Source organism: Carcharodon carcharias, chromosome 9, assembly GCF_017639515.1.
Source record: "Carcharodon carcharias isolate sCarCar2 chromosome 9, sCarCar2.pri, whole genome shotgun sequence".
Taxonomy (NCBI): Eukaryota; Metazoa; Chordata; class Chondrichthyes; order Lamniformes; family Lamnidae; genus Carcharodon; species Carcharodon carcharias.
The window spans coordinates 86,977,568-86,992,626 of record NC_054475.1 but is presented as its reverse complement, the minus strand read 5'-3'; the positions used below and the strand labels follow the sequence as shown (position 1 = coordinate 86,992,626).

The window sequence follows — 15,059 nt, the reverse complement described above, 5'->3', positions numbered from 1 at the left end:
AGCAAAATACTGCAGAAGCTGGAGATCTGAAATGAAAACAGAAAATGCTGGAAAAACCAAGCAAGTCTGGCAGCATCTGTGTGGATAGAGGTTTCAAGTCCGTATGACTCTTCAGAGCAGGTCAGGAATGTGATTAAATACTCTCCATTTGCCTGGATGAATGTAGCAACACTTAGTAAGCTTGACATCACCCAGGAAGCCAGCTTGATTGGCTCCCCATCGACAAACATCCACTCTCTCCATCTCTGGTGTACAGGGGCAACATCATGTACAATCTACAAGATGCACTGCAGAAACTCACCACCTCCTTAGACAGCACCTTCCAAATCCATGATCTCTACAATCTAGAAGGATAAGGGCAGCTGACACATGGAAACATCACCACTTGGAAGTTTCCCTCCAAGCCACTTACCATCCTGACTTCGAAACATATTGCTGTTCCTTCACTGTCGCTGGATCAAAACCCTGGAAACCCCTTCCTAACAGTACAGTGGGTGTATCTACACCACATGGACTGCAGCAGTTTAAGAAGGCAGTTCACCACTAACTTCACAGGCAATTGGGGATGAGGAATGAATGCTGGTCTAGCCAGTGATTCTCACATACCATGAACGAATTTTAAAAGAAAAATCAACTGCTTCTTGGTTGGTGCAAAGCATAAAATGGCTTCTTTGACCCTGTGTTAGTACAAAATGGCACCTTGACCACCTTAGCTCACTACGGTGAATATAACATGAAAATAGTTCATAAATGGTGAAGTTACACGAAAAATGTACTCCCCTGGCCTACTTGCAGGCCCAACCAGGTCAGTATGGCAGATATCTTCCTTTGAAGGATGTTAGTTAACCAGAGAGATTTTACAATATATGAAAAATACTTTTTTGTCGAAGCTTTTCATTCTTGCATTCATCAACAATTTGCAAGAAAATGCTAATGTCAGGGGAAGCAACAAATTTGTACTGTATGAGAAGAGTGCTGATTAATTGGCAAGTGACTGATCGTAGGTGTTGCCATGGAGGCTTTACCAGTTGATGGTGACTGACTGTTAACTGCCAAGCATTGTTTGAAATTTAAACCAGGCAGCATGACCATGGTCAAGACTAGGGGATTGTCTTCACAATGTGAGTCATACTGCCTGGTTGTGGGATTTGAATTCCTGTCTCTGGAACATTTGGTCTTGGCCTCTGCATTTCCAGTCCTGTGACATTGCTGCTATGTTACTGTCCCCTAATTTCCTTTGCTCTTCCTGATGTCCAGATTCTTCTTGAGAAGAACACAGAAACAACCAACTAAGATTAGATGACCAGAACTTTGACATCACTGTTGCCAACTATTATGCTGATGGCTTTATCGTTTCTTGATCAGCCCAGTGTATGATTACTCCATTTAATGCATGCATATCTTGTGTATAAAATGTTTCTGCTCTCAATTGTTTTCATATACCTCTTGTGTCCCAGAGTTGGCTTGTCAATGAACTGGAAGTTCTTGTGAGTATTGAGGAGGCTCGTCGTCACTTGAACTCCCTACTGGATGACCGGAAAATCCTGGCACATGAGCTGTCCATGCTTATGGGGAAGAAAGAAGTCCACCATCCACCATCCAAACTCCGGGTAGGTATTAGCTGCTAAGCCAAAAGAGCATGAAAGGTTGGCCATTTGTTTTATTTCATACAGACGTTATCCTTGTGATTGGGCATGGTCAGAAATGTGAAGGAGGTGATGAGAAGCCTTCAGTGCTTTTAGGATTGCAAAGGGATGAGCTTTTTAAATAATCTCTACTTGGGTTCAAATCCAACCTACTCTCCCCTCTGCAAGAAAACAAACCTATAGTAAGTTTATTTAGCAACATGTTTCTTTACTTGTGATAAATCTTTAGTTCTCTGCTTACAGTGTTAAGCTGGATACTTTTGGACATTGTCTAAATTATCAAATATCCTATTCTAAAAGATTAAAACAAAAGGTGTTAGTGCATCCGACTAGTATAACTGAAGATTAAAGCTCTACAGTGTATTTACAATATTTTATACTTGTTCAGATTTGTCTTTTTTCTCTACCTGTCCTGGACGACTTTTTGATAGTCCTGGTTAAAACCTGGTTAAAATTGGTGATATCCTCTCTCCTTCTCCCCCCCCCCCCCCCCCAACCTTTATCCAGTTTCAGTATGTTCTATATTCTTTTTGCAGCGTCGAACTTTTACGTTGACTGAGCTAATGAAAACCACAGAGCAGGATCCATCTTTAAACAAGCAGATTGAAAGTGTGGAGACAGAAATAGAACTCAGGTAGCTGGTGGGGAGTATATAGTGGGTTCATATTGGGAGCTGCATGTGGCATTGTTTTGACTGCTGTTAAATCTACTGTACTTTATGCATTTTTGATATTCAATATTTAGTTATATTAAAGTTCTGTTAACTACCTGTATACAGCATAAGATTAAATTTGAATATTACATGGATTCTACAGGAGTGTTCAATAAAGATTTGTGACAACTTATATATATGCTTCTCATTAATTATCTTCAGCGCAGCTTATCCTTGGGAAAGGTGGAAGTGGAGGAGAGAAATAGAGTTGCTATCCCTTTTAAGGATTTTTTACATGTTTTCTAACAGTTGAGCCCTGTATTTATTTTCCTTTTAGTTGTTTAATATATTTATTGGCTATTACTTGAAAAGCCCCCTATCTTTCCCTCTAATCATTGTCAGCAGAGTCCTTGCCGTTCCTCTGTTAGGGTGGGAAAGGTCAGCTTTCTTCATGCCATTGGCCAATTCTATTTTGACAGTCTTTTACACACTGAACTTTGGTAGTTTCTCCAAGTGGTACCTTTTTTTTTGTCTTTGAGGATCTATGCCCATATCTTAAGCTTTATACAGCAACAACTCATTTCCTGGCTTGTCTTCTATGAAACAATTTTGAGTGGATGTATCTTGAGCTACCAAAAGGGCTGCTTAGTGTTCTTCGAAATGAAGGATGGGCTTGTTAAAGAACTTGCTACTATGAATGAATCTACCAAAGTAATCCCTTAAGTTCAAATCTAAGAATTGTAGCTACTGAGTGTGTTAGAGTCATAGAGGTCTACAGCACAGAAAAAGGCCCTTTGGCCCATCGAGTCTGTGCCGGTCAAACAAGTATCTAACTATTCTAATTCCATTTTCCAGCAGCAGGCCATAGCTTTGTATGCCACGGCATTGCAACTGCACATCCAAATACTACTTAAATGTTATGAGGGTTTATGCCTCTACCACCCTTTCAGGCAGTGAGTTCCAGATTCCCACCACCCTCTGGGTGAAAACATTTTTCCTCACATCCCCTCTAAACCTTCTGCCCCTTACCTTAAATCAATGCGCCCTGGTTATTGATCCCTCCACTAAGGGGAAAAGTTCCTTCCGGTCTACCCTATCTATACACCTCATAATTTTATACACTTCAATCATGTCCTCCCTCAATCTCCTCTCCTCCAGGGAAAATAACCCTAGTCTATCCAATCTCTCCTCATAACTAAAACTCTCCAGCCCAGGCAACATCCTGGTAAATCTCCTCTGTACTCTCTAGTGCAATCACATCCTTCCTATAATGCGGATTCCAGAACTACACGCAATACTCTACCTGTGGCCTAACCATATTATAAAGTTCCATAAACTGGCTACCTTGAATCCTTTGGTAAAGGATAATTACACACACCACCTTGTGTGATCGGACAAGTATTGTCATTGGGGTTTGTGCTTACTTTTGGCACTTGAGAGGAAACTTTGTTGAGTGCTGATCTTGCTGTGGCCAGAGGTGGTTTAATTTAGCATTTTGTTCAGGGTGAAGTTTCAGCTACGCTATGGTGCACTCTGAAGAGCCAGATTTTATGTAACTGGTCCGTCTCAAGGGCAAGCTGTCAACTGGAGACTTGAACCTCATGGTCCATTAAATACCATTTTAAATAGCCAGTGGTGTTAGTATGTGGGATTAAGAGGCACTATATCTGAAATAATCCATTCTGTTCTTTTTTCCCACTCTTTCATCTCTTCCCCACTCTCCCTCCCTATCTAGTTTGCTTCATTTCTGCAAATGCACTGAATCAACATTGCACCATCTGGATTTTTGTGACCTTATGGCTTTTGAAGCTAAACCATTTAAGGGAGCTCTGATAAGAATTTGGACAGTCCAAATTAAAAGTGAAGCCAAACTTTGAGACATTCTCTTCTGGTGCCCAACCTGTAATCTGGCTCTGATGGGGATTTCTTAGTCATTGGCTTGTTAAAGCATGAATGTTTAGTAAAAGGGAGTTTTGTGCTGTTTGACTTGAATAACTATAGGCCAACTCTCAACTCTACTATATTAACTTTATTATATTGTCATTCTAGGAGTGCTCAAATTGCTGACCTTCAACAGAAGTTGATGGATGCAGACAATGATGAAAGGTTGAAGCATCGATGGGAAACAATTGCTACTATTTTAGAAGCTAAATGTGGACTAAAATGGCTAATGGGAGAGGTGAGGAACTAATAAAACTGACCAAGCAGCTCCTCTTATTCAGGCTGTATTAAGCCTCAGTATTGCCAGTAAGAAGTGCAGACAAATTTCTGGCTGGAAGTGCAAGCCTGCCATGTTCGCAAAGGAAAAAAATGTCATCGGCGCTCGACCTGAAATGGATAAACAAATGAGGAGCCTAGCATCTGTTTGATGCTTCCAGTGATGGACTGATTTGCCCTGAAACAGTCAAAAAGGAGCATGAGTCCTCCTCTTGACCATGCTTAAAGGATCCGTGCCTCAACCCCCTGACTATGGCCACTCATCGTGCTCCTTCAATCTCCTGACCCTGGTCCTCACTTAGAACTGCTGCAATGCTAGCAGCAGCCCACTCTTGTTCATTCTTCAACAGCTGGCTCTTTACATCATGGATTTAGTGTTAATGAAGCCCAAGCTGCAATATCTGAGATGTCTTAAGCCTCACTGGTGGGGGCAGGGCTCCTACCCTGCACACTTTGTATACCCAAAATGAGATATCTGAATTTCTACCCCATGGTGATTGAGGGTGGGGTGGATGAAATGCTCTTATCTTATTCCTGACTTTTATGTTCTGACTTTTGCTTGGTCCATCTTGGTAACCCCATTAAACCAGTTCATTCCTAAGTGGTATGTTTGTTTATTTAAAAGTAACCAAAATGGTACAGAAAGTTACTTCGCTTTTTGGTGCTGGTGATCCTTTGCTGTTAACAGGGGAACAGATAACGTTTTCTTTCTTTTTGAAGCTGGTGTCATGTAAAGTATCACACAGTAAACTGGAGAGTGAATTCAATCAGGCAAAAGCTGACAATCTAGAGTTACAGAAGACTTTAATTGAAGAGCAAACACACATAGCTGAAATGGAGACTGACCATCAACAACAGCTGCTTGATCAAGAACAGAGGCACCAAGATAAGGTGACCAGCGTGCCATTCTGACAAACTGAAGGTTTCCTTTTCCTAACTTGAGTGTTTAGTTTGTTCTTCCCACCTTTGTCAAATGTAGCTTGGTGGTGCATTATAGTGGTGCACTGACTTGGTGTGCTATTGAAATATTAAATGTAGAGACGTTGAGTATTGCATTTCTTCTGTGAAGTATTTCATATACTGCAAAAATTGTGGCTGAACTCCAGGAATCAAAAGACATGGAAATGTTGCAGTCTGACAGATTGAGCATATTCCCTGATGGCGATGTTGCAGAGTAGATCAGTTTTTTTGCACTGATCCAACTCCCAATGACCTAATTCAAGAGGTACAGATCAACCACTGAGTCGGCCCATCTGTCTTCCATTGATCTTTCTTAGACTCAGTAATTTAGATGTTTTTGGCACAGCTGGCATTTATTGCCCTGAGTGATAGTGAGCCACCTTGGGCCACTGCAGTCAGTGGCGAAAGATGTTCCCACAATAACATTAGGTAGAATGTTTCAGGATTTCAATCCAGCAATGATGAAGGAACAGCAGTATGTTCATGTCAGGATAGTGTATCTTGGAACAGATCTTGAGGCAATGATGTTCCCATGTCCCTGCCCTATCTTCCTATGCTGTGGAGATTGCAGGTTTGGAAGGTGCTGCCAGTGAAGCTTGGCACATTATTATGGTGCATCAGATCACTATGGTTGAGGGGGTGGATTTACAGATGAAATGCCCTTTAGGACGACTGACGTTTGACACCATTCAGGACGACTTCCGTGTTAATGCAGCTACACCCACCCACCCAGGCAAGTGAAGAGTGTTCTGTGACACTTGTGACTTTGGGCCTTGTAAGTGAAGGAGAGGCTTTGGGAGGTCAGGAGGTGCACCTCATTCTCTGCAGAATTAAATTCTTGACATGCAGTAGCCACAGTTTTTCTCACCAATTACTGCCAGGATTTTGATTGAGGACCTTGGTGATGGGCATGCCATTGAATGTCGGAGCTGATTAAGCTTTCTGTTGCTAGAGTTGGTGATTGTTTGTCATTGTACAGTGCAAATGTTAGTTACAACATAGCAGTGCAAGCTTGCAAGTAGTCCAGATCTTTTAGGTTTAAACATTTGAGAGAAACTACAATTGGAGCTGGTCACAGTAATTATCAGTCTCACTCCTGACCTGGTCATGGAGGGAATATCACTAATGCAGTTTAAGATAGTTAGGCCCAGGAAGCTGCCCTGTTGAATGCCTGTAGTGATATCCTGAGACTAAGATGATTGGCTTCTGACAAGCTCAACCAAAACAGATATCAGGGTGAATAGAAAAGATCACGAGTGCATGACTATTGAGCAGTCCTTGCCTGCATGCAGCAAGACCTGGACACCAATCCGGCTTGGACTGATGAGTGGCAAGTAACATGTGTGACACAAATGACCATCTCCCCGTGAAATTCAATGGCATTACCATTGCTGAATCTCCCAAAATCCTAGGGATCACCATTGACTAGACACTGAACTGGACCAGCCGTGGTTCCCGTGGCTACAAGAGCAGGTCAGAAGCTGGGAATTCTGTGCTGGGTAACTCATTCACTGACTCCCCAAAGTCTGTCCACTATCTAGAAGGCACAAGTCAGGAGAATGATGGCATACCTTCCACTTGCCTGGAGGAGTTTGGCTCCAACAAAATGGAAGATCAAGATCACCATCCAAGACAAAGCAGCCTGATTTAATTGGCATCCCGTCCACCACACAGTGCACACTGCACAGCGGCAGAATTTGTACCAATCTGCAAAATGCACTTCAGCAACTCGCTAAGCCACTTTCAACAGCAGAATAAAATTCATCATTTTTTTTTTGAAAAGACTAGAACAAGGGCTGCAAAAGCATGGGAGGTCAACCACCTGAAAGTTCACCTTGCAGTCACGCACCATCCTGACTTGTTCCTTCGCTCTAGTTGGGTTGAAATTCTTGAACTCCCTCCTTAACTCCCTCCTTAACAGCATGGAGGATGTAGCTACACTCAGTAGACCACCACCACCACTACCATCATGAGGGCAATTATGGATGAGCAATAAATGCTGGTATTGCCAGCAATGCTCGTATGCTAAGAACAAATTAAAATAATACTCCTGTAGATTTATTTTGTGAACTCCTCTGCAGAGTGATTTAGATTTTTCTTTTCACTATTAACTGAGAGCTATATTTGAACAGTAACATTTTCAATATCTAGACATTGATTCTGAAATCAAGACCCATTACTTCTACCTCTCCATTGTAATATTTGAACCTATAGTGTAATTGCATGGATTGCCCTTTAACTCGATATGCTTAAATTTATTTGATTACTGTTGGATACAAATGATGATGGAATAAATTCCCATTTTGTCTTGGATTTAAATTATCAGGTAGGTTGAATCATCTCACTGGAAATTTTTGTTGGAGAAGGAAGTGTAGGGGTAGAGTTGAACATTACTAAATTTCTTAATTGAAAATGTTCCTGTTTGCAGTACTTAATGGAAGAATTCTCATTGGATTAAGTTTTACAGGAAAAAAAAAGCCTGACTGGAATCCTAAACCTTCCTAACAGTACTGCGGGTATACCTACACCACATGGACTGCAGCGTTTCAAGAAGGCAGTTCACCATCTCCACCTCAAGGCCAATTAGGGATGGGCAATAAATGCTGGCCAATTAGGGATGGGCAATAAATGCTGGCCCAGCCAGCGAAACCCACATCCCATGAATGAATTTTTTTTAAAATTTCAGTTAACCAAAATGAATTAACTACAATTTACAACTGCCCATTAGTGATTTTTACTGATTCTGAATATTCCCCAGGTGCTCTATTTGCTTAGCCAATTACAAGAAAACTCCAATCTACAAAAGGAGTCTGTTCCTCATCAAGAGGCCCAACTTCTGGAGAGGCTCAAGTTCCAAGTAAGTTTTTCAAAATAACAAGAAATGCCCTTGTCTGGATAATCCTTTTGCTTCACACCTTGAGAGGTCAATATGTTATGACCTAAGTACTCAACATTCTACTTCTATCCTCAAAATGTGATGGTCAACATATATAAATGGCTGTTAGGGTGTGATGTGAAGGGATGAATTAGGGTAAGAGTAGTAAACAGATCTGGGGTGAAAACCTCAATTCTGCGGTTGTGTGGAAGAGTTTGGTAAAGTTTCAACAATTTCTGATCTAACAGGATGAAGAAATCAATAAGATGAAAGAGCTATGTGAAAAGAATCAGCAGTTAATGAAAGAGAATGAAACATATAAGCAGGTACGTAAATGCTATTTGCCATAGAATTTAGTGTTGTAGAGAGAAGGGTATGGCAAGCCTACAACTACTTGAGATGCAAAATATTGTGTGGCTGCTTGAAATATTACCTCCTTTTCAAACTACATTTGAAATTTCCTTTTGCAGTATTGTTGGACTGATCAGGTACGGCAATATTGTTGACTGTTTTTAGCCACTTAATTACATAGAACAGAGACTTGGAAAGCATGCTGAAAAAAATTGCAATGTGGCACTAAATTGAAGGATTACACCCAAGCATCTTTTTCCCATTAACCATGCACTTAGTACCAATTTGTGCCCAATATTATTAGTAAATAGATATGCCCAGTTTCCCATTGGTTGCTAGGAGCTAGTGCTTGAATGTAAGTTCACAAAAATTGAAAATCAGAATATTTGTTTTCATATCTGCACCTGGCTAGCATAATCTTTTGCACAAATCTTTTGAATGCTCTGAGCCCATGAATTGCAGCAGAAGCAACAACAACTTGTAGCTTTGTGTAGTACCTTTAACATATAAAACATCCAAGGCACATTATAGAGCAGGAGGAGGTGCAACCGAATGTTTCATCTGTGAATGTGTAAAGGAGACTTTGTTTCAACTAGCCTTATGAGTATTTGAATTCTGGTCCCAGAAGTGAAAATCTAGTGCCTGTTTAATGGGATCTTTGGGTTCTAGGTGGTATATTCATCCTGCTGATTTCTTTGCGAGCTTTTCTACTCAACTAGACTGTAGGACCATGTCAGTAGAGGGAAATACTAGGTTAAATTTTAATACTGTTGACTGATTTCTGCGATGGAAACGTTTGCCAGAAGTTAAAGTTCAGAGGTTTGATTCTCTCATCATATGGGTGGCAAATCAATTACCCTGACTTTAAAGTACAAAAGCTTATGGTTCCCTTAAATGTACCTCAAATACTAAACTGCTGACCATCAAGCTTTCCTTCCTGGTCTCTGTTAGTCAATATTGTTAACAAATCACTCTCTCTCTTCAGGTATTGTCCTTCTCTCTTAAATTGCTGTCATGCCCATCTTAAAAATTTTGAGCGCTCCCCGCAACCGCCACCATCCTTGCAAATAACTGTCCCATCTGCAACATTCCTTTTCCTTGAGCCTGTAGTTGCCTCCCTGATATTTGTACATCTTTCTGAGGACTAATCGGATTCCTGTCCTGCCACTATACTGAAACAGTTTTAAAGGGTGTCATTTGTGACTTTGAGTGATGACAGTAAACTATTCCTTGACCTGTCTGCCACCTTTGACCTGGTTGACCACACCATCCTCCACCAACACCTGTCCACTGTAGTGTAGCTGGGCAGGAAGTGCTCTCGCTGTTCCATTCTTATCTATTGACTCGTAGCCAGTGAATCATTTGCGATGGCTTCTTTTTTTGCTCCTGAATTGTTGCCTCAGTCTCCAAGAGTCTCTCCCTTGCCCTTGCCTGTTTTCTTCTACATGCTATCTTTTTAAAATGCAGCATTAGTTTCCATGTGTCCACTGATGACACCTAGCTCTAACTCAGCACAACTTCTCTTGACTCCTGCTGCTAAATTATCTGAATACATGTCCAACATCCAGTATTGGATGAATAAATGTTTCCTTGACTGAATGTTGGGAAGACTGATGCTGTAGCTCATGTGATGTGGGTCTTGCTTGCAAGACCCAGCAATTATTGCCCTAGAAGGAAGTGGGGGAGCTGCTGTAGATACACCTACAATGCTGTTGGGAACGTCAGGATTTTGACGCAGGAACAGTGAGGGAACAGGAATATGGTTCCAAGCCTGTGTGAATTGGATTCCCATGTGCCTGCTACCCTTGTCCTCCTAGGTGGTAGAGTTTGCAGGCTTGGAAGGTGCTGTCAAAGGAGACTTGGCAGCTTGTTCCAGTGCAGCTTGTAGGTGATGTGCACTGTTGTGGTGGTGATGGAAAGTGTGAATCTTTTAAGGTGGTGGATGGAGTGTCAATCAAGCGGGCTGGTTTCTCCTGGATTGTCAAGCTTCTTGACTGTTGGAGCTGCACTCACCCTGGCAACTGGGAAATCGTCCATACTCTGTTTTGTGCCTTGTAGATGGCGGGGACAGGCTTTTGGGATCGGGAGGTGTTATTTGCACTGAATTCCCAGTTTCTGACACCCAGTTTCCGTTGCAGCCACAATATTTGTGACTGGACCAGTTATGGTCAGTGTTAAGCCCCCAAGACTTTGGTGGGGGGTTCAATGATGGGCATGTCATGGGGAAATTTTTAGATTCTCTAGTTGGAGATGGTGATTGTCTGCCCCAATGGGCCTGATGCGTGACTGTAATTTTCTAAGTGTTATGACACAGCAGTTGGTAAAGGCTGAGTTATTTAAAATCCCAGATGCAGTTCTGAATTCAGAAATGAAACCACCAAGCTTCCAGGGGTGGTTTATATAAGCTAAATTAAACATTTATTAGTTTAACAAGGTATTAAACACATACACATGTCTACAAATTACTACCATAATAACTATTAAACAAATCCCCAAATTAATCACTCCGAGGTAGTCTTCCCCAAGGCAACAATAACTCATAGACTTAAACAGACACCAAGCAAAGCACATTTTATCTTAAGAATTCAAAATGAGATCCCTTTCAATTTGGTTTCTTCACGGACGTAGTGGTAGGCTTATAGGCGGCATGCTTCTGATTTATACACCCCAAAACACTCTCCCCTATAGCCTCCCCTTTGAATGCAAATTCTCATTGTATCACCAGGCCCTTTGAACTCCACCTCTTCTAACAATAAAACCCCTTTCATAGTACCAATTTTATTAGCAATATAAACATATTGCTTGGTGTCTCCTAGCTAGGTGCAAGATTTCACCCCCAATCTTTGAATGGTTTATGCAACAAAATGCAAATGTCCCTTCTAGCTTAACTTCCTTACTGTTTAACATCTCAAAACTACTATACATCAAAGCAGACCCAGACTAGCTGGCTTTAATCCAATCAAGACACTCACACTCTCAGACACAGATCCCACTACAAGTCCAATTTAAAATAATTTCCAATCATTATATGCATTAATATCTTCATGACACTAAGCCTGAATGTTGTCTGTCTTGCTGCTTGGAGTCATGGACTGCTTCATTAGCTGAATTGCAAATGGAACAGAATACTGTAATCAATGAACATTCCCATCTGACCTTCAGATGAAAACATTTTGTCTACATTGTAGAAGAAACATTACATAGCAAGAAGGGCTAATAAGAGTGAGGAACTTGGGTAAATAATATCAGCAGAGAAATGTATTGGAGAAACTTAAGCGGTGAAAATTATGGCCTACTTTCTAGAGTTCTAAAAGATTTTTTTTTTATTTATGGGATGTGGACATTGTTAGCTAGACCAGCACTTATTGCTCATCCCTAATTGCCTTTGAAGTTGGTGGTGGTGAGCTGCCTTGAACTGCTGCAGTTCATGTGGTGTAGGTACACACACACACACTTCTGCTAGGGAGGGGGTTCCAGGATTTTGATCCAGCGACAGTGAACGAATGGCAATATATTTCCAAGTCAGGATGGCATGCGGTTTGGAGGAGAATTTCCAGGTGGTGGTGTTCCCATGTGCTGAACTTGTCCTTCTAGATGGTAACAGGCCATGGGTATGGAAGGTGCTGTCTAAGGAGCTTGGTAGTTCCTGCAGTACATCTTGTAGATCATGTACACTGCTGTCACTGTGTGTCGGTGGCGGAGGGAGTAAATGTTAATGGATGGGTGCCATTCAAGCAATTTGCTTTGTCCTGGATGGCATCAAATTTCTCGTAGTGTTGGAGCTGCAGTCATCTAGGCCAGTGGGGAGTAGTTCATCACACTCCTGACTTGTCCCTTGGGGCAAAATTTTTCATCCTGCAGCCGGGTGCACGCCTGACCCGAACAGGTGTAAAATAGTGCACATTGACATCAGGCGAGCGTCACAATATCATCACGCACTCGCATAATATTTCGCTCGGCGGGCACACATGGGTGCCAGAGCGGCACCCACCATTATGTAAGTGGCCACTTAAGACCCTTAACAGCCCAATTGACTACTTTTTCCTTGCCCGCGCAATTTTCTGCTCGTCGCACGGGCAAGTGGTGGCCCGAAATTTTCACAAACCTCACCCAAGGGCATTGCCGGCGTAAGTAGTGAGGAATTTTGAAGATTCTTGGCAGCTTATTCTCTGTTCAGGGCTTCGTTCTTGGCATTTCCAGGTGTCATTTCAGGACTCATTGCTGTCTGCCAGGCCCCCAGAGGATTGAGAGTGTGTGGACCCTTTCAGGTATCAGACAGCCTTCCTTTACCCTGATAATGGGGATGTGGTCTCTGCTGGAGGCACCTCCTTTGAGGAGGAAGAGATGGTTAGGGTTAGAGGAAGAGAGGGCCAGAAGGGAGAGGAGGCCTCGTGTCCATGTTCAGCTTCCAGGGGAGGGATCTGTGGGAGAAGAGGCACAGGCACAAAGGGCGCAGGGCCAGTAGAAGGAAGGAGCTGCAGAAGATGCCACAATCCTGCTGCCAGGGTTTACAGGCAGCGATGCAGCTACCTCAATGTCTGACGTGCAATGCGAAAGAAGGCTACTCATCTCAAGGGAGACCATGACCTCTATTTACCTGATGATTGGGCCTAAGATCACCTCCAGCTGTCTGGGTGAACACCCTACGCCAGTAACTCTGCAGGTCACAGTGACCCTCAGCTTCTATGCCTCCTCTTTCCAGGGGTCAGTGGGGAATCTGTGTGGAGTCTCCCAATCAGCTGTCCACAGTTGCATCAAGCTGGTGACAGAAGCTCTGTTCAGGCAGGTACTGACCTTTATTCTTTACTGTGTGGAGGAGGCCAGCCAGGCTGAGCGAGCCAGAATCTTTGCAGCGATTGCAGGGTTCCCCTGCGTCCAGGGTGCCATCGACTGCACACATGGTCATCAAGGCACCAGCGAGTCAGCCAGTTACCTTCGTAAACAGGAAGGGATTTCACTCCATGAACTTGCAGATAGTGTGTGACCACAGGATGCAGATTCTGCAAGTGTGTGCAAGCTACTCTGGCAGCTCCCATGACACTTACATCTTCAGACACTCCCAGGTGCCAAGGCTCTTCAGTGCTCCAGCCTGACTGGGTGGATGGCTGCTGGGTTACAAGGGCTATCTGTTGAAGAGGTGGCTCATGACACCTCTCTGCCACCCAAGAAGAGAGGCAGAGAAGCGCTACGATAAGAGTCATGCTTCCACAAGGGTGGTGGTAGAGAGGACCATAAGTCTTCTCAAGATGTGCCTCTGATGCCTGGACAGTTCAGGGGGAGCACTACAATACCCCCCAGAGCAGGTGTAACTGGTTGTGGTTGCATGCTGCACTCTCCACAATCTGACACTGGCAAGGGGGGACCCACTGGAAGAAGAAGATCTTGACTCAGCTGCACAGGCCACAGATGATGAGTCCAGTAGTGATTCAGAAGAGGAGCACAGTGAGGAGAATGCTGAGGGTGTGGAACCAGACCTCAGTAATCGGCAGGGACACCAGAGACGCCTTGACCCAATGCTCCTTCAGCTGGGCTACCAAAGATCAGCTTCAAAAGCATGCCAGGGCTACTGCCTCAGTCCCAGATGAAAGGTCCCTTTCATTTGAACCCAAAGAACACTCAGTGCCTGTGCAATGCAGAGCCACCTATGTCCAGCATTACATACTGGCGTTCCCTGCACCAATGAAATAAGGTGAGGCATTCTCAGGCCACGACAACAAAAACACAATTTGTCATTCTGACAGTTCCATAATCTTAACAGAAACATTTCTGGTATTCAACATCAGACCAGTATACATAAAGTAAACTAAAATGAACATAAAATCACCCATGACCTGTCCCTATTGTGCTCAAGGCCCCTTTAACTTGTATTTGCAAGTGCTATGTCTAGGTACTCCCCCCTTGCTGGCACCGGCATTAGAGACAGCCTGCTAACTCTGCTGTCTTGTTGGACTTGATGACCTTAGCGGTCGTCCTCTGGCCAGTAGAGCCTGTGCTGGCCCCACCTGGGAGGGAGCTGCCTCTCCATGAGAGTCGCCACACTCATTGGAGGAGGCAGTGTGCTCGACCATGCCTGTCAGCACAGTGCTCACGCTCCTCATGGACTCCTCCATTATGGAGACCATGGTGTGCACACCCCCTTGGATCTCTGCCAGATCCTCCCACGCATCTCTGATGAATGACTCCATTAGCTCATCTGCCTTCAACTAAGCATTGTCCTGGTCCCCAGCAGTCTTCCAACTGCTAGCACCCTGGGCACACTCTACCTCTGCCTACACCTCAAGCAATTGTGAAGTGCCCTCACCAATGTGCACTGAGATACTATTTGGCACTCTGCCCACCGAGGTGTTGGTGTCTGTGC

The 15,059-nt window shown here is 43.3% G+C and overlaps 1 protein-coding gene across 3 annotated transcripts in view; it reads left to right on the top strand.

Moving 5' to 3' along the window:
* Nucleotides 1-15,059, top strand: part of kif4 (kinesin family member 4) — a 106,531-nt gene that overhangs the window by 77,043 nt on the left and 14,429 nt on the right. For all 3 annotated transcript variants that reach the window (XM_041195878.1, XM_041195879.1, XM_041195877.1), the window contains 6 exons: nt 1,458-1,610; nt 2,183-2,280; nt 4,348-4,477; nt 5,236-5,406; nt 8,234-8,332; nt 8,599-8,676. In XM_041195878.1, the coding sequence (XP_041051812.1) occupies nt 1,458-1,610; nt 2,183-2,280; nt 4,348-4,477; nt 5,236-5,406; nt 8,234-8,332; nt 8,599-8,676 (729 nt within the window). The remainder of the gene's footprint in view (nt 1-1,457; nt 1,611-2,182; nt 2,281-4,347; nt 4,478-5,235; nt 5,407-8,233; nt 8,333-8,598; nt 8,677-15,059) is intronic.